The following is a 21,103-nucleotide window of genomic DNA, read 5'->3' on the forward strand; positions in this document are numbered from 1 at the left end:
TAATTATGATTCGACAACCTATAAAGGGATAATGAACCAAATTATATGGAACAATAAGTATATTTTGAGTGAGGGAAAATCTATTTTTCAACCGATTTTCTATAAGCAAGGAATTCTTAAGGGTGTTTCGAAGGAAGGCGTTTTTCTCAAAAGTGACAAAATTTTCAGTTCCTCTTTATCTTCTGGTTATCTCTTTGCCCTAATGGGGGTTATTGATGCTATCCCAAATGAATGGCGTTCTGTAATTTAAACAAACCCTTATTGTGCTCCCTCTCCTTTAGATCAAACTTGTCTTGCATTAACAACTGCTTGTAAAACGATTGACCTTACTAATATCAAATCCTAATTGGTTATAGGGAATTTCGTTCTTTTAAGCAAACTTCACCCACCGCTAAAGCTAAAGTTTTGAGTAAATACCCGGATCTCTCCATAGACTGGAAAAGGTTATATTCTTTGGCTTTTGAAACTTCTTTGGATACAAAACTCAGAGAATTTCAATATAAATTATTAAACCTTATAGTTTTCACCAATAAAAACTTTACCAGTTCAAAATGGTGGATTCCCCCATATGTGTTTTCTGTAATGAACAAGAGGAATCCCTAGAGCATTTATTGTACTTTTGTAAGTCATCAACATTCTTTTGGAAAGAACTCTTATCTTGGCTTGCAGATGAAGCTATATGAAGATATTGTATCTAGTAGTAGTGTAGCTAAATTTTGTAAGTAAGTGTGGCATTTGTATCAGTATTGTAAGCAAAGTAAGAAAATGTAATGTAGTAATTAGTGTGCCTGTATTAGTTTTTGTGAGTAGTGTGTAAAAATTTCAAATAATAATAATAATAATAATAATAATAATAATAATAATAATAATAATCAACCCGATAGTTTTTGCAGCCACGATTACTACTTGCTCTCCCACTTATCTTTAGCTCAGCCCCTTTTACAGTTTTATAGCTATATTTTGCGTTTTCTTTTTGTGTCTTTTAGACCACCGTACGTAAATACAAAATATGATCACTGTGGAACAAATTAAAATTGCACATTTCGGCAGGGAATTGTTAAATTTACAGTTATCCTCCAGATCTTCCCATCTAACTATGTGTCAATTTCTTCTTTCACTAACATTAACTACCCAGGGGGGAGGGGTGAAGATCAACAATACCCTAAGAGTGAGATTGAAAGCAATTGATGTACCTGCACAAGTTTCCTACATAATTGGCGATGAAACTTGTTGACCTGGCAATTAACATAACACACTCTTAAATATGACTGAGTGACTAAGTAGTGAAGACGTTTTCTCCTTACTGTTCTCCCATCAACCCATTTTCCCATCCTGCCGTCTACCTATTAACCCATTCTCAAATTTTCATTCTCGTGCTTCTTTCTTTACATCCTTCCATTTTCGAGTCTTCCTTTATCCCATTCTCTTCTGATGTAACAACATGTTGCATCCTCTCTCAGGGCAAGACCCTGAAACTCACTTTGATATAAAAATTCAAAATACCTGCCAATGTTTCCTGAATTGGTGGTCTGTGATCTGTCAAAGTACAAGTAACACTCGTTAATGTAGAGGAATGTAGAGGACAGTTAAAAACATGAAGCCGTTTCTTTCGTTTTAATAATGCACAATTCTCCACTCATCCTTTGCTGTACGCAAAGCACGCAAAAAAGCAAATTACGCATACAGTACAACTACTAGAGTACGTACCTAAAACAACAAAAGCAACAACTTTATTACCAAAAAATACTTACTTAAGGTGGCTCGAAATAGTTTTTTTGGCGCGCGAAAACTGGGTTCCAATATACACGCGAGAGCACGCGCGGTTACACGCGCGTACGCAGGAGACGCGGGACTTTTAAAAGTTCGTGACGAAAAAAAGATAAACAAAGATGGCGGCCGCTTTCGTGTCGCGTTTAATTTTGCGTCGGCCGAGTAGACTGTGTTTTTCAAATATAATAAGGCAAAGTACACTTTCTTCGTCTTTTAGTTGTAATGTATTTTACAAAGAAAAAAAGTCAAGCGTCAGAAATTCATGTGAATCGTTTCAAAAACACGATGGTCTTCTCAGCCCCACATCGCAGAAGTTTACTTCTGGATACGTGAGCGTGGGAGTTTGTTTTGGGCTCGTTTTAGGAGCAGCGTTCGCAACAACTTCAGCAAATAATGCAAACTGTGCTGGGAAAGAGGATTCATCTGCTCCTTGTGACGACCAAGAAGGGGGAACGTGTGTCACGCCGATGAATTCCGGGTCGCTTCAGCTGCGCGATTCAAGTTCCGGTCGATTTTCGACCCCGAAAAAATCAGAAAAGTCCAAACAAAAAGAGGTTCAGTTAAAAGCTATACGAAGCATGAAAGTAGAAAAAGCAAAAAGGAAACTGACGATGGAGTCGGACGAAGACAGCCTGCACGAATCAAAAAGAGTGACAAGAGGAAGTTTGGTAAGCCCGTTGTTGACAAATGCAAATCAATGTTACAATTTACAAGTTGTCACGAAATTACCTTCCGGATTTTAAGATACAGCACAGTAAAAATAGGTATACGAGTAATCCTAATTACAATGGTTTATAGATGCTTTACAAAAAATGCCAACAAACTGTTAGTCAGTCAGTGAAGATACGATTTTAAAACTTATTTGAGTTTGCTATAATTACAATGTGTGTAAAAAGTACCTTTACAATATTTATATAACAATTTAATGAAAAAGTTTACAGGTTTGCTAACTGTTGGCAGTCCTTCAGTCAGGGAGAGAGGAAATAAACTCTTCTATAAACATTCTGCAAAAGGAGGCCACTTTTGTGTCACTAGCTTTTGCCTCTAATACAAATCTTGATTTAAAATGTGCCAAATATGGTGAAGTTCCCTTTAAATTGGCCTGCCATATGTGATACCTCGCTAGCAGCAAAGGATAATTTAATTGAAGGGCATATTTCAGTTCTATAGTGAATTTGCCTTTTAACGGGAGATCGTTCTGAAGCCAGTCATGCAGTCACTCTTTTATTTCCAAAAGGAGGAAGTAACGTCACATGACCAAAAAATGTGGACTAATGCCTTTGAGGTAGAGTGACAAAAAGTGCAATTTTCGTTTTCCTTTCTTGCTATTTTATATAAGAACTTGTTTTTTGTATGCGTCAATGCAAAGTTTAAAGGTAAAGGTCAACTTTATTTAGGCAGGGTTACCCAAACTAGATCAGTTTGGTGCTTTTGGTACTAGTTGGTGCCATGAGGTACACTAGTTTCCAGTTGGAAGACGTTTTTTCATCTAAAAGATTGCAATCCTCAGTAAAGCTATTTGTTTTGGAAACCAATTCTTCTATCTTCCCATTTTCCCATCTTTTCATCCTCTTATCCATCCATTCTTAGATCACACTGTCTTTCAAATCAAATCTCTCTCAGTAGGAGTAGGTACGTCAAAACCCTGAGAGTGAGTTAGATATAAAAGTATAAAATACCTGTGCTAGTTTCCTGTATTGGTGGTGAAGTGTTGGTCCCCCCATGTGCATCTGTAAAAGCACGTAAAAACACTCGTTAATACATGTACATATAAACGAATCAAGTGTGAAGACATTTGGTAATGTCATACTGCTGTCTTAAAATTGTCATATTCTCCCAAACGTCCATCCATCATCCATCATTCTCCCATTCTATCTCTATCTGTCCACTCGTCTCATCGCATCGTACTTTCTCACTCATCCTTTCACCATCCGTTTCCATATAATTTTACGTTTCCATTTACTTTCATTCCCTCGTTATCCAACACTTCCCATATTCCACATTCTCTATCCCTTCATCCTCCTATTCACTCATTCTCTCCTTGTTGCCGTCCCCATCTTTTCGTCTAACTGCATCAGTGTCCTCCCATTCTCCCATCCCCCGTTTTGACAAAAAAATTCCCTCAAGGTGAGGGTTGAAGAAAGGATCCCAGACTCTGCGTTTAACATAAATACTCAAAATACCTGCACTAGTTTCCTGTGTTGGTGATGAAAATGCGCCACCCCCATGGTGATCTATTAAAGAACGTGAAACCGCACTCGTAAATACTAATCACTAAGTCGTGAAGCAGTTTTGTTCTTTGCTCAATTATTACTGTCCCAGACACGTCTATTGAGACGAGATTGACGGTTCGAGCTACAAAAATTGAGCAAACGAAATTTCTCTTTTGTGATGACACCCTGCAAATAAAGCATCATTACAGACGCCTATCTACTCCACTGAGGAAATAAAGGGCCAAGGATCACTACACGGCATAGCTATTTTGCATTTGTGTTGCGTTAACTAAACTTTCCCTTCTGACCCAAATCCAAAGGTCTTTGTCCCTTTTCGTTCGTACTGTCGAAAGACCGCACTCGAAGGCCGTAACACATTGTGTTACTCTGAATTGCGTAATGTTAAGTAGACAGTAGTGGCATTCACGGATGAAAACCGGTCACTTTCGTAGATAACGTCTTAAACGGAAAGAAGACCACGAGAACATTATTGTTTTGCGCTCGTTTATCTAGGAATTATATACATCATGTTTATAAAAAAAAAAACAGAAATAGAGTTATCCACAAGAATGTTCAAGATATATGCTATTTGACTCTAGTATATAGATAAATGGTACCGGAAGAAAACTTAATTTGAGAATACCTCTTTGTGCAGCAGGAATTGGAATTGGCTGGCTTTTAGCTCTCTCGTTTTCAGCCATTACATGTACAACATCCAGCGAGGTCTTCCTTGACTAAAGAAAGTAACAAAAGATTGTAACACAACAATGCGTAGCCTCCTGCTCGCTCTTTGAACCCTTAGACAAAGTCAAGAGAACATCAAAACATGACCTCTTGCGTTTTAACCCTCGGACGTACAAGCAAATTCATACCCCCACAATCGTACAAAGGGGGGATGGAACCCCTCCTGATTAAGGCGTAGCGACATTATATTGCACTGAGAAGAAAGCCCTTAGCTAACTCTACAAGATCACATAATTTTAATTGGCTGTGATGTCATATGACGCCACGTGACGTCATTAGAGCCACCATCTTAAATCCGCAATCTTGGATTTAAGATTTAATAAGGAAATTGATGCAAAATCAAGCCAGAATACTTATGGAATATAAAAATAAACAAATCTTGCACTTCTGTTTCAAAAACTGGAAAAAATAAACAAAAATGTTAAAAATGACGCTTTTTGGCAAGACCTGCTTGTATTTGTGACGTTTCCATGGCAACGTCAAATGGACACGTGGTTGACATATCAAGATTTCCGCAAAGGATGAATGAACAGCTACTGAAAGTTTCAGCATTGTAGAGAAACTCCTTTTTTCAAAATTTGGAAAAAAAAACCTTATGGGGGGTGGGGGGGGGGGGGGGTCCGAGGGTTAAGAAGGAACTTAAAAGGCCTTTCATAAAAAAAATGCATTAAATTGCAGTGTCAGTACTGTGACCACCCCATTTCAATCTTCCCAAATCGTATCCATTGCTTCAATATATCTTGCGCGTTTTTAATATTGAGGGACTCTTCATATGAGCTCGGTAAAACTTTGTTTTTTTGTTTTTGGGACTGCGGCGTTTATTCGGGGGCGGCGCTTATTAGCTTTTTGGCCCAAATGCGGCGCTTATTCGAGGGCGGCGTTATTCGAGTAAAAAAAGTAGTAGGACATTTTGATTATGCCCGACTTTGTCCTGTTTTGCCAAATAGTTGTCACATAAATGGTGAGCGATTGTCGCCCCCGACATCTTTCGCCGGGTGAAAAAATGCGAGGACTGGATAAATAAACTCTGCTTTTCGATTCTATGAACAAGTTTTGTTTTGCTTTGTGTTTCATGTAAAATAGCTAAATGTTTTTTAAACAAGACAAAAGCTGGTTATGAGACAGGTTATTACAATGGGTGGTGTAGTGTTCCGTCGCGGGGTCAAGTTATTGTTTTTGTCTGAGCTCTGTTTGCATTGGGTTATTCTTTTTGCTGAACTAACAACCGAAAAAATTTAAATTAAAATTTAGTAAAATACTTAGCGTTTTGACATAGGCAACAACGACCGAACAACAAGCTACAAAAACTCTGAAAGTTAAACGAAGTTCGCCTCATCTACTTCAACATCTCATCATCATCAGCTCCAGATACTCCTGAGCAGAAACTGGATCAGCCCAAGCTACTATGAACTCGAGTTAAGTTTCATTCCTTAAAGTTCATACATATTTCTGGCTAACCTCGACAGATTTAACACAGGAATGTACAAACTGAGTACTTCTGATGTCCAACATTTTTACAATTAACGAGAATTGATCCGTACGTTATACTTTAAAAAGTACTTCTATGACTTTCACTTTTCGTCTAAGAAAATAAAAGTGCATATCCCTCTGAATTTCAGTGAGTAGACGCTTAAAGGCTGGTTCTCATATGATCGCCCCGATCGTCTCTGTCGCTTCTGTCGTTTGAAAATTCTGAGACGATCGTAGGCGATCGAAGCGATTGGAAGCGATCAGGGGGTTCTCATATGACCGCCCCGATCGTCTGGTATATGCAAAATAGGGTCAATCAAACAAGATAATAATTTATGATCTTTTCTTTGTTCCCGCATATGAATATTCGATTTTATTCCGATCGACGCACATGTGTGTTTTTCAAAACTCCGATGTCGCTTATGGCAGCCTTCGATGCAAAGGCAAACCTGGTGGCCTCTTATCTTCTCGTTATTGCCGTTTTACGGCGAAAAAGCAAAAGGGAGGCCAAACGGAAACGTAAATCTGGGTAGTACTGATGCACCATGGGACAGTTTGGATCGCTTCGATCGTCTCCCTCTGTGGCAGTAGTTCTCATATAATCGTTCGCGATCGCCGCAGTCTGCGACCGATCGTCCGGATAGAACACGGGCGATCGAAGCGATCGCGATCGCCCCGATCGTCGCAGACGTCTCTGTAATGTTCTCATATGATCGCCCCGATCGCAAGCAAACTTTTTGAAGCGACAGAGGCGACAGAGACGATCGGGGCGATCATATGAGAACCAGCCTTAAGCAAAGACAATCACAAACAATTCCCAAAATCGATTGTCCTACTACAAGGTCAAGGTAATAAAATCTCGGGTTGTCTGAGCTGAGCCATGAATTGAAATTCAAGAAAGACAGATTAAAAGATCGTCTTGCTTAACAATTGTATGTGCTTGTCTGCGAGCCCGGGGGGTACTCCCTATAATGGCCTATACGGGGAGGCTCTGCCCGAAAGGGGTACCTTTTTCAGGCTCCAGGTATATAAAAGGGTACGGATTTCACAAGTTTAGGCATACGAAAGGGTATCAGATTTAGGTTTTTGAAAGGGCCTTTAATTCAAATATTTCGAATAGATGCAATTTATGGCCGTATTATTTCAATTTATCAAGCGCTACTTGAAAATGACAAAAAAGGCCATGTTTTAAGTCTATACCTTGACTTTCAGGTATATGACAGGGGTACCTTTTTTCATTAAAAGGTATACGAAAGGGGTACAATTTCTGGCAACATGGTATATAAAAGGGAAAGGGGTGAGAGCTCGGGTCGGAGCCTTCCCGCACAGACCTTTTTTGGGTCCCCCCGAGTCTGCGAGTGTGTGTACGAGTGACATTTACTCGAGATTATTGTCCTCTGCATAACGACAAGACACCTTTAACTAGTATGCCGGTCTAGAAAGCGCATCTCACTATCTATAGCCATGATATTTTGGACGTTCTAAACAATAAACAAATACGGAATAATACACGCAAACCTTGGTCGCAAAAATGACTGCAATTAGTCTTTTGGCCGACAATACGCTCGCCTAATTTTTCAGATCACGTTTATCTCTCGAGATCTCAGTCTACGCCTAATGCTGTCTGCGATTTCGTTTCCCCCTAAAATGGCTTTGGGCAACTATTACAGGCAATAGGAGACCTCAGTTACTTTCAAAACGATGAAAACAAACTTGAACTGCAAAATAAACTCCGTTTTCTAAGAGACAGACGCGGAAGTAAGTATTTAACTTATTTACTATACAGGCTCTTTATATCAAGTATTATCAATTCATTGATTCATAGTAGGATTCAAGAAAACGCTTCTTTTACTATCTATCCTAGTTATTGTCTTTTTCTCACCTTTTTTCACCGTGCAACCGGCCCCATAGCCAACGGAATGATTCGAAAGGTAGATAAAAACATTCCCCTAAATTGTTTGCTCAAACTAAGTGTAGGTTTCTGCATAATTCAATTGATATGTCAACAACTTTTTATATCAGACTTTGATGGTTTATTTATCGATTGTCCTACTACAAGGTCAAGGTAATAAAATCTCGGGTTGTCTGAGCCATCAATTGAAATTCAAGAAAGACAGATTATGCTCGTCTTGCTTAAGGTCGCGGGGGACACCTTAGGCTCATCATTATGCATTTATTTAAAGCGTATGCACGAAGTACAACGACTCACATCGACAACTTTACGAGATATTTATGACTGGAGACAAATATGGGCGCGTGCGCGTGATTTGTAAAAAATCCCTGTTTCTTTGATATTTTAACCAATTTAAAACAACACTTAGCGATATACGTTCATATAGATTGTAGGAAGTCTTTGAGCTTATTTTTATTTAAATTTGACTATTTCTGCAACTAGTGTACTCAGAGTGATCACAAAAATATTCGGCATAAACAATCGTGTCCTTTTTGAAAACGCATTGTTCTCACCATAAAAGCGTGGAATATAATTATCATAATTACATTTCTCCTTGGCAAAATGATCGTATTTAGGTCGGGACACCTTCGGAAATCTCAAAGTTTGGACTTTTCCGACAATTTTGTGGCAGAGAATACAGCGCGGATACAGAACTTCATGACTTGCCACTGCAGATAGGTAAACTATGAATACTGTAGTGTGTCATAACAGAAGCGGAATTTTAAAAGAGCGCTTTTAGAAAGAGGTAGAAGACATTAAATTCAAATTTGCGCACTTAAACCGCCATAACTTGCTGGCAAACTTTAAATTAAAAAATCCGCTTCTGTTATGACACTCTAGAGGTATTGACTGATTAGTTTTTGACAAAATCGCAGTATGCTGTCTTCTACTCGTTCCGCAAACTCTGCCACAAAATCATGTTTTTCCCAATTTGGCACTAACGAGGCTATAACATCGCCGTAAAATGCAATCTACCAAATAAAAGATGACATTCACAATCTTTCATCATTTCGTTATGTCTCTGTAAATTTTGAGCTTAATCGCACCCATAACAGCCGAGAAATAAGCGTTTTAAAAGATGCAGGTCAAGCAAAATTTCCCTTCATGAATTTATTCATGCTGTTGGTATCCCCCGCGACCTTAAACAATTGTATGTACTTGTCTGCGAGTTTGTGTACGAGTGATACTCGAGATTTGACTCAATTTAAAGGGAGTATGTCACCGATTTTACCATTTTCTAAACACTCAAAATTTATATTTGTATCGCATGGAACCTATAGAAATAATAGTCCATTTTCATTAAAAATTGCTATGTTAGAGAACTGAAACTGCTAACTAGCATTATTGGCTGCGGATGGCGCGAATGGAAACGGATTGCAATTTGAAAACGTTAGGCAAAAGTTTTCAAATTGTTGACACGCGTCTTCAAAAAATCGATATTTGTAGCCTTAGCTTGATTCCTATCCGCAAATCACGATTACATACATCTTCCTTTAGGTGTTCAAAGAGATATCGTTTCTTATGGGTTTAGCTGCATTCAACTAATTTAAGAACAGTTTAGACCAAAAATCTGTGAAATCTACGTGACATGGTCCCTTTAACTAGTTTGCCGTTCTAGAAAGCGCATCTCACTATCTAACGTTAGACATATAAACAAATACGGAACAAAACGTGCAAACTTTGGTCGCAAAAATGACTGCAGTTAGTCTTTCGGCCGACAATACGCTTGCCTACTTTTTCAGATCACGTTCATCTACTTAAATCTCAGTCTTTCCCCCTAGAATGGCTTTGGTCAACTATTACAGGCAATACGAGACCTCAGTTACTTTCAAAACGATGAAAACAAACTTGAACTGCAAATGAATTCCGTTACACGGAAGTAAGTATTTACTATACAGGCTCTTCATATCAAGTAATATCGATTCATTGATTCATAGTAGGATTCAAGAAAAACGCTACTTTCAGTATTTATCCTATTTAGTGTCTTGTTCTCACCTTATTTCACCGTGCAACCGGCCCCGTAGCCAACGGAATGATTCGAAAGGTAGATAAAAATATTCCCCTAAATTGTTTGCTCAAAATAAGTGTAGGTTTCAACATTTTTTTTTATGCAGCGTCTTTAACCCGAAACTTTATTCATCCTGCCAATGGCGTGGAGAGATTAACCGATAGATTAGACATTTGATTGGTAGATTTATTCATCTTCGATCCAGTTGTCACAGATCAAACAAAACGACATAAAATGTTGGGCACAGGTTTTTTCGCCGTGCGGACCACAGGACGAGGTTGTTGTTCCCTACATAGCTTAATTTCTAGTAAAGGAAAGTAAAAGTACTGACAGAAGTATGGAAATATATTTTTTGCGTAAAAAAATCCCAAAAACTTCTTTGTCTCAAGCTCTTGTTTTGTATTTTAACAGGCTAGAAAATCTCGATGACAAGCTGTCACAAAATCTGCGTAAAACAATGAAAACGCTTCATTATGCATACAGAGGACTGACACATTGTTCAACTTAGAATTTGTTTTAGAATTTTTGACACTTAAACCATATTTTCATACTTTTTAATGTACCTTTTCGGTGTAAACTCTTACTTTTTGGTTGGGGGAATTAAATTTGTATGCGGCAATTCAAAATGGGTGTTATTACCAAAAGGCAATTCAGCCCGCGGGTGACGTCATGACTCAGACAAACAAACCGAAATTGTGGACGATGTTCCTATAAAACACCTTCTTATAAGCAGGGCTACTAACACTTTTTTAAAGCGAAAACTTTGCCTAGATTTCCAATATTTCTCTCAGAACACGCTGATGTCCAACTTGTATACTTTCAACGAGAATCGATCCGTACATTAAAGTACTTCTGCGAGTTTCACTTTTTTCTAAGAAGATAAAAGTGCATATTCCTTTGAATTTCGGTGACGCTTGAGCGAAGAGAATCGATTGTCCTACTTTAAGGTCAAGGTAATAAAATATCGGGTTGTCTGAGCCATGGATTGAAATTCAAGAAAGACAGATTAAGCTCGTCTTGCTTAAGCTCGTCTTGTGTGTACGAGTGACATTTACTGGAGCTTATTGTCCTCTGCATAACGACAAGACACCTTTAACTAGATTGCCGTTCTAGAAAGCGCATCTCACTATCTGTAGCCATGATATTTTGGACGTTCCAAACATTAAACAAATACAAAACAAATTATGCAAACCTTGGTCGCAAAATGACTGCAGTTCAGTCGCCGTCAATACGCTCGCCTAATTTTTCAAATCACGTTCATCTCTTTAGATCTCAGTCTACGTCTAGTGCTGTCTGCGATTTCGTTTCCCCCTAAAATGGCTTCGGGCAACTATTACAGGCAATAGGAGACCTCAAAACATTGAAAACAAGCTTCAATTGCAACAACTGAATTCCGTTATCCGACAAGGACGCGGAAGTAAGTAATTACTATGCAGACCCATACAGCCTCTTCATATCAAGTAATATTGATTCATTGATTCATAGTAGGTTTAAAAAAACGCTTTTTTCACTATCTATCATATTTAGTGTCTTGTTCTCACCTTTGTCACCGTGCAACCGGCCCCGTAGCCAACGGAATGATTCAAAAGGTAGATAAAAACATTCCCCTTAATTGTTTGCTCAAAAAAGTGTAGGTTTCTGCATAATTAACTTAATATGTCAACAAATTTTTATATCAGACAGTTGATTGGTGGATTTATAAATCTATCAGTGGTCACAGATCAAACACCACGACATAAAATGTCGCGCACAGGTTTTTTCGCGGCGCGGACCATGGGACGAGGTTGTTGTTTCCTACATAGCTTAATTTCTAGTAAAGGAACATTAAAGCACTGACAGAAGTATGAAAAAATCTTTTTGGCCTAAAAAATCCAAAAACTTATTTTGTCTCAAGCTGTTGTTTTGTATTTTAACAGGCTAGAAAATCTAGATGAAACGCTGTCACAAAAACTGCGTATTAAAAGCAATGAAAACGCTTCATTATGCATACAGAGGACTGACACATTGTTCAATTATACTTAGAATTTTTCTTAGAATTTTTGACACTTAAACCATACTTTCATACTTTTTAATGCAAAATTTCGGTAGATATAGAAAGCTTTGGGCAAATTCTTAATTTTGTGGAAGGGGGATTAAATTTGTAAGCGGCGATTCAGAATAGATGTTATTACCAAAAGGCAATTCAGCCCGCGAGTGACGTCATGACTCAGACAAACAAACCGAAATTGCGGACGATTTTCCTAAAACACTTTCTTATAAGCAGGTGTTACTAAAACACTTTTTTAAAGCGAAAACTTTGCCTAGATTCCCAATATTTCTCTCAGAACACGCTGATTTTTTTTCTGTTAAACAAGAACTTGTTGTAATATGAACTTGTGAGGACCCCTCACGTGTTTAATGTAAACTTGTGGGGACCCCTCTGTGGAGTCCCTGACTTTTTTGTGGGCCGCCCCACATGTCGCGGAAATGTGAGTTGACTTATGTGGTTATCTCACAGGTGGCCCAAGCATGAAATTTGAATATGTTAAAAAAAGGGATAAAAATATAAGAGTTTATATGGGTTTTAAACGGAAAAATTTTGAGCGATAAATAAAAGCGCAAATTCTAAATAAAGTTGACGGAACCTGAAATAGTGTCGTTTGCTTTTGTTACAGCGTGATTTCAAGCCATTTTGAGCTATTTTACGTCGATTTACTGTAACATGTTTATCGTACATAATAATATTACAAGTGTCATATTATTATGTACGATAAACATGTTACAGTAAGTGTGGATAATTTTCGTTCGTGTGTCAAAACCAGTTATGACTGAGCATGCTCAAACTAAGATAATTCAATATGGCGGAACACATCCTCGTACCCAGGGTCTTCGTTCCCTTTGACAGCGACCCTGGAAAGTTCTGATTGGAAGTCCGAAAATATCGGACTTCCCGTTGAATTGCACATGCTTAGCTTTTAAAGGCATAACTCGACGAACTTCTTGGTGTTTTTACTTCCGGCCATTTTTATTGTTTTCAAAACCAATGAAACCATCAAAATCGATCCTGCAACGGAACTTTCGAGAGTCGCTCGTTTCGTCAAGCTTGCGCAGGAACGAGGAATCGAGGTACTGAGATTGGGCGGAAAATGGGACGGCAAGATTAACAATTAATTCCTTACTAACGTAGTGACACACCACACGGAAAATTGTAAATTAGAGAATCCTCTGAATTGCTAACCCAAAGAACTGGAGAAAACAGTGATTCGGATGTGTGGAGTTGAGAATTAAAGAAAACAAAGCCGGAGATTTACCTATTTCAGCTTGGATCTTTTTATTAGATTTGGTTGACCCAGGAATTTCACGCAAGGCGCCATTCGTTCTCCGAACTCAAGAACAAATAAAAATTTTCAAAAGAAGTGAGGGTAAGTCGTTGTCAGTCAGGGTAATCGAACGAGTACCGTATTTTCTCAATTAAACGCCCCGGCGTTTATTTCAAACTTGGCTCCGTGGATGCGGCGTTTATTTGAATAGTGCAGTTTATTGGAGCAAAATGTTTATTAAACAAGGGTTTTAAATCATTATTTGTGACATGAATGTAATTTGCCATCATACCTAAAGCATATTACACCTCGAAGAATTGCCTGGAAGGCTTACTTTCCACTCTAGCTTGGAGACCCGGCGTTTATTCGGGGCCCGGCGTTTAATCGGGAAAATACGGTAGTTGCATTTGAGAAAGGCTCAGTGAATCAGTAAATATCGATTTATTTCTGATTCTCTTTTAGACAAATAAATGAGTAAATGAAAACTAAGGTACTCAACAGTATTGATAACTAGCAGTAATAAAATCTGATTTAGGACAATTAAAACAACACGATTACTGCGTTTGAGCCCAGATTTTCCATGCACTGGGATTTACCAAAAATTTCACCGCTGTGACTGGGATTTTAGCAAAAAATAGGCTGGGAAATGCGATCTGAGCAAAATTTGGGCTGGGATATGGGATTTAGAACCCCTCTGTATAAATAAACAAATAATAAATAAATAAAAACTATACAGCAGATATGTACATACTGCTACCAGTGGAAGCATAAGAAATACATACAAAATAATGACGCCCAGAAGGCCAAAACAGTACTGTCAATGGATATATAAGACATATATTTGTTGACATAAGGTAAAAGTGTTTTTTATACAAAGCTAAAAAACTAAAAAAATATTATAAAACCCGAACTTATCATTATAAAGAGTTGATAATGATATTTTTATGGCCAATGGTTTCTTTGGATGAGAACACGTGACAACGTTCGGTTCTCGTAATATCATTATAGTTGTTTTAGGATAAAAATTTATCGGGGTTTTCAATTGTTTTAAGGCCCCGTCCACATTAATCCGGCTAAATTGAAAACGCATCTTTTTTCTCCGGTTTGGCCAACCGGCCACACTAATCCGGGTATATTGTCCACCGAAAACGGAACTTTTCGCAAACGCTATTCGAAGTAGAATAATTTGAAAACGCCGGCTTTGCGTTTTATTGTGGACGGGAAACATTTTGAAAACGAAACTTTTGGAAAACGCTCTTCAAAATAGGTATTTTGAAACGCATTCTATTCGTTTTTTAACCAAAATAGATGTGTTTTCAAATTTTTTCGGACCAGTGTGGACGTAAAATATTTTATACGGCGTTTTCAAATTTCTTCATTTTCCAATTTATCCGGATTAATGTGGACGGGGCCTAAGTTAACGATATAATGACCACATTATTTCAATAAATGTAATGGCAGGAGGGAAATTTGCCTCACTATAACTGGATCCAACGGTGCGCAATTACGATGCTGTCAGATGCAGTAACGTAAAATGCCCGCAAATGCCTGGGTAATTAAAGGCTTGGAGTTAATAACGACATGACGCGCGGCTGCGAAGGTGTTGACGAACCCGGCCGTCTACATCATGAATGTTTCCTTTTCATGGCGGACAAAACACTGACTCATGGAAAAAATGCTATAGGGGTTCAAACTCCAGTTACCATTGTTTCCTACTCTGTTTATATTTAATTAACAACCAAGTTTGAGGCTACTCAAACCAAGTGTACATGAACTCCGTTATGGAGGGGTACTTACACACCCGAAAAATTAAAAAGGGAGCCCGGGGGAGCACCCAAAAAAGTTTTATACAGGGAGGCTCCGCCCCAAGCTCTTACCCCTTACCCTTTTATATACCACTTTCACAGAAATTGTACCCCTTTCGTATACCTTTTACTAAAAAAAGGTACCCCTTTCATATACCTAAAAGACTTGGCATAGACTTAGAACAGGACGTTTTCTTGTCATTTTCATGTTGCGCTTTATAAATTAAAATAATACAGCCATAAAGTGCGTCTGTTCGAAATATTCTAATTCAAGGCCCTTAAAAAAACCTAAATGACGGATTTACATACCCTTTCATATACCTAAACTTGTGAAATCCCTACCCTTTTATATACCTGAAGCCTGAAAAAGGTACCCCTTTCGGGCGGAGCCTCTCCGTATAGGCCACTATATGAAGTACCCCCCCCCCCCCCCGGGAAAGGGAGCATGAAACGAAGGGGCTGATTTACTCTCCTACTTTCCATGTCACGGTTGAACTTCTCCCAATTCTCTTATTACTTCTGCAAGCATCGAACGAGATCTGTGTAAGAAAGAAAATCGATGGTTAGTTGAAAACACTCGTTCTACTCGCCTCGTGTCCTTTTTATCCAGATTTCAACGTATTACAACTATTCTGATCTGGGTGACCTTCACTGGCTTCCTGTAAATTGATGGCCTTAAATTCAAGTAATACTTTGATTCATATGGTGCTTTTTGTTTGAAGTGAAATTTGGGATACATTGCAATTAAGAACTTCCAAGGCACGCTTTGTATACATACAGTGAAAGGATACACAGTGGAAGAGAGGATTTTTAGCACTACGAACATGTATCTCTCTTTCCAGTAAATTATAAAATATCTCGCCACGACGTAAAACTAAAGGCCACCGCCACACGCTTTTCATTCTTGAAAATTCGAAAAGAAGAGATGTCTTTAACTGCAGAATAACCACTTGTGCTTTATCATGTTATATGCAGCAAAGTTCCCCAGGGTATTCATTTTAGAGGTAATTTAACTTAAACAATTTTTAAAGGTGTCTACTCCCTACTTAAATCGTCCAAAAATTGGCACACAGGGGAGCTACGTCGCTAGTCCATCAAACGGTTATCCTCAAGCGTTTTGCGTCAGTTGTCCAAGCAGTTCCTTGGTACTTATTTATACCCTGGATGTAGATAGTCATAGACGCTGTAAGAGTTAAACTACCTCGGCTCACCAACCTCACCCACCTCGGCCAGCCTTGAGCCCGGACTTCTTTATCTGAAGTCCAACGGACTAACCATTAGACTATCGTGGCTTTCAAATATTCATATATTGAATACTGGAACTGCAAACCACGAGAAGTTACCCTTTACCTTAAAAGTTCTTTCTCGTCCAACACCTTTTCCTGCATGGCCACAGTCTCTTTAAGGTAAGTTTTAGCATGCCGCCATTCCTTCATTTCCTTGTACGCCATTCCGAGATCAAACAGCGACTTGGCCGTGTCTTGATGCTCCATTAGCAACGTTCGCCGAATCCTTAGCGCCCTATTCGAATACTCTACTCCCTCTTCGAACTGTTTAAGGGCGTAGAAATTGTTTGCGAGGTTGTTGAGAATGGTCGCTGTGAATGGGTGCTCTCCCAGTTTATCTTCGTAAATTGGTAGCGTGTGACCTTTTCTGATGTTTATGGCCAAATCATGATTGCCTTCGAGTGAATGGGCCACTGAAAGAATAACACATTAATTATTTCTTTAATATCATAAAGAAATAACATGGGTGTCTGATTGCTCGCACCTGCCTTGAGTATTTGATTAAAAAATGAAGCTTATTGTTTTTAATTCACATTGCAGCCTGCAGAGGTGGCGTGAGTCAACAGACAAAAGCTGTAATAGGGCTACAAAATGAGAAATAAAGTTTACATAAAAGCACATTAACACCCGTTGAATTCAAATGAAAGCGCTACACTCACCACCCATATCGTTAAAAGTTGCTCCAAGCATTACGCTGTTGCCTTCTTCCTTCTCTCGGATTTCGAGTGCCCGATGAATCTTACGCTTTCCTTCCTCGTTTCCTTCTCTTGCGAGACACCGACCAAGTTTGGCAAGACACTGAGCTCTGCTGTTGCCAGAGTTGATACCAAGCTCTGTCTGTATCTTGTCAGCTTCCAACAGATATTGTTTCGCTCGATCACAGGCTTCAACACACAGACCAGATGGACAGGAACAACTGAACACCTCTTTGATTCCAAGTGAAGTTAAACATTCACTCAGTCTTTTCTTGTCTTTCATGTCTTGACACTTCTTTCTAAATGTAGAGAAAACGGAGAGAAACTTTTCCTTTCCCATCATCTTTGAGAGAAACTCGCCAACGTGGTTGAAGACATCGATGCATGCTGTGAGCCGCTTCTCATCCATGCCCACGTTGTTGTCGCCACACCATTCCAGAACTTGGATGATATTTGCTTCCTCCTGTCTAAAGGCTTTAATGGCACGAGATGGGTTCGAGCTCAGGAAAACAGGGAAATTTTCTTCCAGGAACTTGGTGTGAAAATCAATGAATAGATCTCGAGCTCCAGAGTAAAGCTCTGCAAAACGACTTGACTCTCGCCTGGCTTTAGCGAGGCAGTAGTCCTTGATAATTGAAAGTACGCTATGCATTAGATATGTATCTGTGCCCAAACGGATCTGCTGCACGAAAGATCGGTTGACCAGGCTTAACAAGTGAATTTTCATTTGTGCTTGCCTTAGTACTGAGCTGAAGACTTGAACGGCTTGCTGGAAGCTAAAGGGTCCTGGAAACAACGACAGTCTCATAAGGGTTTCCTGATACGTTGGATTGAGTCTTTTGAAGCACTCCTCAAGACACTTATAAATCTTTTGATCCTCTGGCATTTCTTGAAGCTCGCTATATATGAAAAAGCGTTCTTCTGGTGATGCGCTTGTTAAAACTCCCACAAGTTCTGCCAGATCGTCTTGCAATGAAGCTAATGAATAGAGGACTAGCGGTATACCACTGCTGATCTTTGTCAATTGGTCAACATACCGTTCCTCCACAGGCTTTTCGTAGACTTTAGTCAACAGTTCCCTTGACTCGGACTCCCCAAAAGGAACTAATTCAATCAGCGTTCTGCCAGAACATGGAAAGTCCACTTTCTCAGTAGAGGTCACAAGTAATTTTACCTTTTCACAGCTTGCCACAATGTCTCTGAGGAATTCCGTGATCGATTCTTTCACAGTTTTCGTTCCGTCACCTTGTGACGGCAAATCGAGCTGTTCCGCATCCATAAGTTCTTTGTCTGACAAATGGAGTAGAATGTCGAAATTGTCAATCGCTAACACAGTGTACGATTTTTGACTTTGAAGGCGTCGTTTTACCTCAGTTATCGGCGTATCAGATGGAAACATATTGAGTTGTTCAACTATCTTCCATGCAAAGTCGTCAAGGCGTTTCATTGGTCGGCAATTGATATACATTATCACGGGACAGTCGTCAGCTGTTGACATTTCTTTGATCACTTTTATAGCAGTAGATGTTTTTCCAATACCAGTTGGACCATGTAAAAGGACAAATCTGCAGGGGTCATGTGATGCAAGGCATTGTCTGATCCGTTGGCATTCGTTTTTTCGGTTAACAAAATGTGGCTCGATACATGGAAGTCCCTCATGAAGCACGCCTAAAATAAACGACGACAACAGGACAGTCAAACACCGATATAACAAACTGATAAGAGACTAGGAAAATTAAGAAATTCTTATTCTTAGGCCATTTTAACTTCAATAAAAATAAAGGAACACTGCGGTGACAAACATGACAAGACAACGCATGTCGGAAAAAAACTTTGATTTTAAGAACATGACATTTCGTATGTTACAAAATACATCTTCAGAAGCAAAATGTAAAATGTGGGAAAATGTGTTCGTTATAATGAAAATTCGTCAGCTGTTGGAGCAGCGATGGGGCATTGGTGAGAGCGCTGGTCTCCCACCAACGTAGCCCGAGTTCGATTCACGGACCCGGCGTCATATGTGAGTTGAGTTTGTTGTTGGGTCTCGACCTAGCTGCGAGGTTTTTCCTCCGGGTTCTACGGTCTTCCTCCCCAACACTTTTAAGTGCTGCCCTCGTAAAATAAAGACGATTTATTTATTTTGTTTATTTTTATACCGTGATTCCGTCTCAACACATTTTTATTGTCACTAACTTTTTCCGGCCTAAAGCCGGAATATCGTTCGTTGTAACAGGGATTCCAATGCACTAAGGGTAATGGATCTTAGAGATTGGCAAAGGACACACAACATCCCTGACATGTATCTACAATAACTGTTTTTCGTAAATAACTTAACTTTGTTTTAGTATTAAGGTCATCGTCATTATTGATACATAGCTCACACTGTTTTGTATTTTTAAAGGCATCTTGATTATGGTAAATAATAAAGATGGTAAATTTTAAGCTCGAACTCGGTGATAAATAATGAAGATGAATTTTTCAACAATGACACGAGCATGGGACAAAGACAAATTCTGAGTCCCTGACGGGAATCGATCCCATGACCTCCCAGATACAGGTTGGGCGCTCTAACCTCCGAGCTTAAAATTTACCATCTTTAATATTTACCACACACTTGATGATTTCGTGTCACATATCAACCTGGTAAAATGGCCTAGCTCACTACGAGTCTCTCGTAGCTCAGTTGGTTAGAGCGCCCAACCGGTATCTGGGAGGCCATGGGCTCGATTCCCGTCACGGACTCAGAATTTTTCTTTGTCCCATGCTCGTGTCATTGTTGAAAAATCCATCTTCATTATTCATCTTGATCTCTTGAGAGAGGGAGGGAGAAACAAAACAAAACAAAACAAAAAAACAACTCGTACCTGCTCCTTCAGACTCTAGAACCAGTTTAGACATCGTGTTTTCAATTTCAGCTGTTAAAGTAAAGCTCAATAAGTATCTGTAATATAATTATTTTAACGTGGTTTATCGCATTCGTAATTAATAAATCGTGAACTTATACCAGGGAGTACAGACTCATACCTGTTTCCTCAGTTTCTTGCACTGATTGAGATAATTTTCCATCACCTGCAGGGACAAATGAAATATATATTTTTAAATTCTACGATAACAGGCAACATCCTGGAATATCTAAAACTCAATTTATTTTCTATACATTATGATTCTTCGTTTATAAAACCGTTTGCACGTTTGAAGCTTTTAAAACCTCAGGCTGATGAAAAGACTGACCAATTCGAATTCTGTACGAGGTAGTTTCCTGCACTTGGTTTTGAAATGTACATAAAATTGGTAAGTTATGTCTGCTCGACAATTTTGTTTGGTCTCGATCATTCTTTTTATCCTTCATAATAGAACCAGACCAATATGTCCTGGAAACTGACCTCACGCTAGCTCAAAAGAAAAATTACACTTTGCCTTGTTGAGTGAAATGTAAGAGATGTACAAATAGACGACATATACTGTTAAAAACGTGTGCTACTGTGGAAACGGAATAAAACACACATATACCTCCTCTTCGAGTCTCCTGAACGGACAGGGGTAATTTTTCATTACCTGTTTGGAATAAAAAATCATTTTTTGTAAGTATACGTGCTACGTTTGTTTTGCAAGTTTGGCATGTAACGCGACTCTCTTTTTTAATCAATTTATAAAAACAAATTACCTTCTCTCTGCGATTCCTGAGTTGGTTGAGAGAGTTTATCATCATCTTTTGAGATAAATCGAATTTCATTATTTTAAATGTTGTACAGTAAAAACACGCGTGTAAGAGTTTGGCCAAACAGGTTCTTGTATTATGGGGTACTTATTGACAGTTTAGGTTCTTAATTAGGTTCTTAATTTCTACAGAGTAGACACT

At 38.8% G+C, this 21,103-nt stretch overlaps 2 protein-coding genes across 2 annotated transcripts in view; one reads left to right on the plus strand and one right to left on the minus strand.

Moving 5' to 3' along the window:
* Positions 1-21,103, minus strand: part of LOC144653022 (uncharacterized) — an 80,722-nt gene that overhangs the window by 53,706 nt on the left and 5,913 nt on the right. The window contains exons 6-12 of the mRNA XM_078512963.1: positions 20,909-20,953; positions 20,755-20,799; positions 20,269-20,313; positions 20,109-20,159; positions 17,209-18,912; positions 16,614-16,962; positions 13,450-15,802 (exon numbers count right to left, since the gene is read on the minus strand). Coding sequence (XP_078369089.1) covers positions 15,748-15,802; positions 16,614-16,962; positions 17,209-18,912; positions 20,109-20,159; positions 20,269-20,313; positions 20,755-20,799; positions 20,909-20,953 — 2,294 coding nt within the window. The 3' untranslated portion in view covers positions 13,450-15,747. The remainder of the gene's footprint in view (positions 1-13,449; positions 15,803-16,613; positions 16,963-17,208; positions 18,913-20,108; positions 20,160-20,268; positions 20,314-20,754; positions 20,800-20,908; positions 20,954-21,103) is intronic.
* The window catches only part of LOC144628668 (large ribosomal subunit protein uL22-like), a 70,968-nt gene continuing 69,965 nt past the window's right edge, over positions 20,101-21,103 (plus strand). The window contains exon 1 of the mRNA XM_078486890.1: positions 20,101-20,105. The gene's annotated coding sequence lies outside the window, so the exon portion shown is untranslated. The remainder of the gene's footprint in view (positions 20,106-21,103) is intronic.

This window comes from Oculina patagonica, chromosome 1 (assembly GCF_052425735.1).
Source record: "Oculina patagonica isolate OP01 chromosome 1, crgOcupat, whole genome shotgun sequence".
Lineage (NCBI taxonomy): Eukaryota > Metazoa > Cnidaria > Anthozoa > Scleractinia > Oculinidae > Oculina > Oculina patagonica.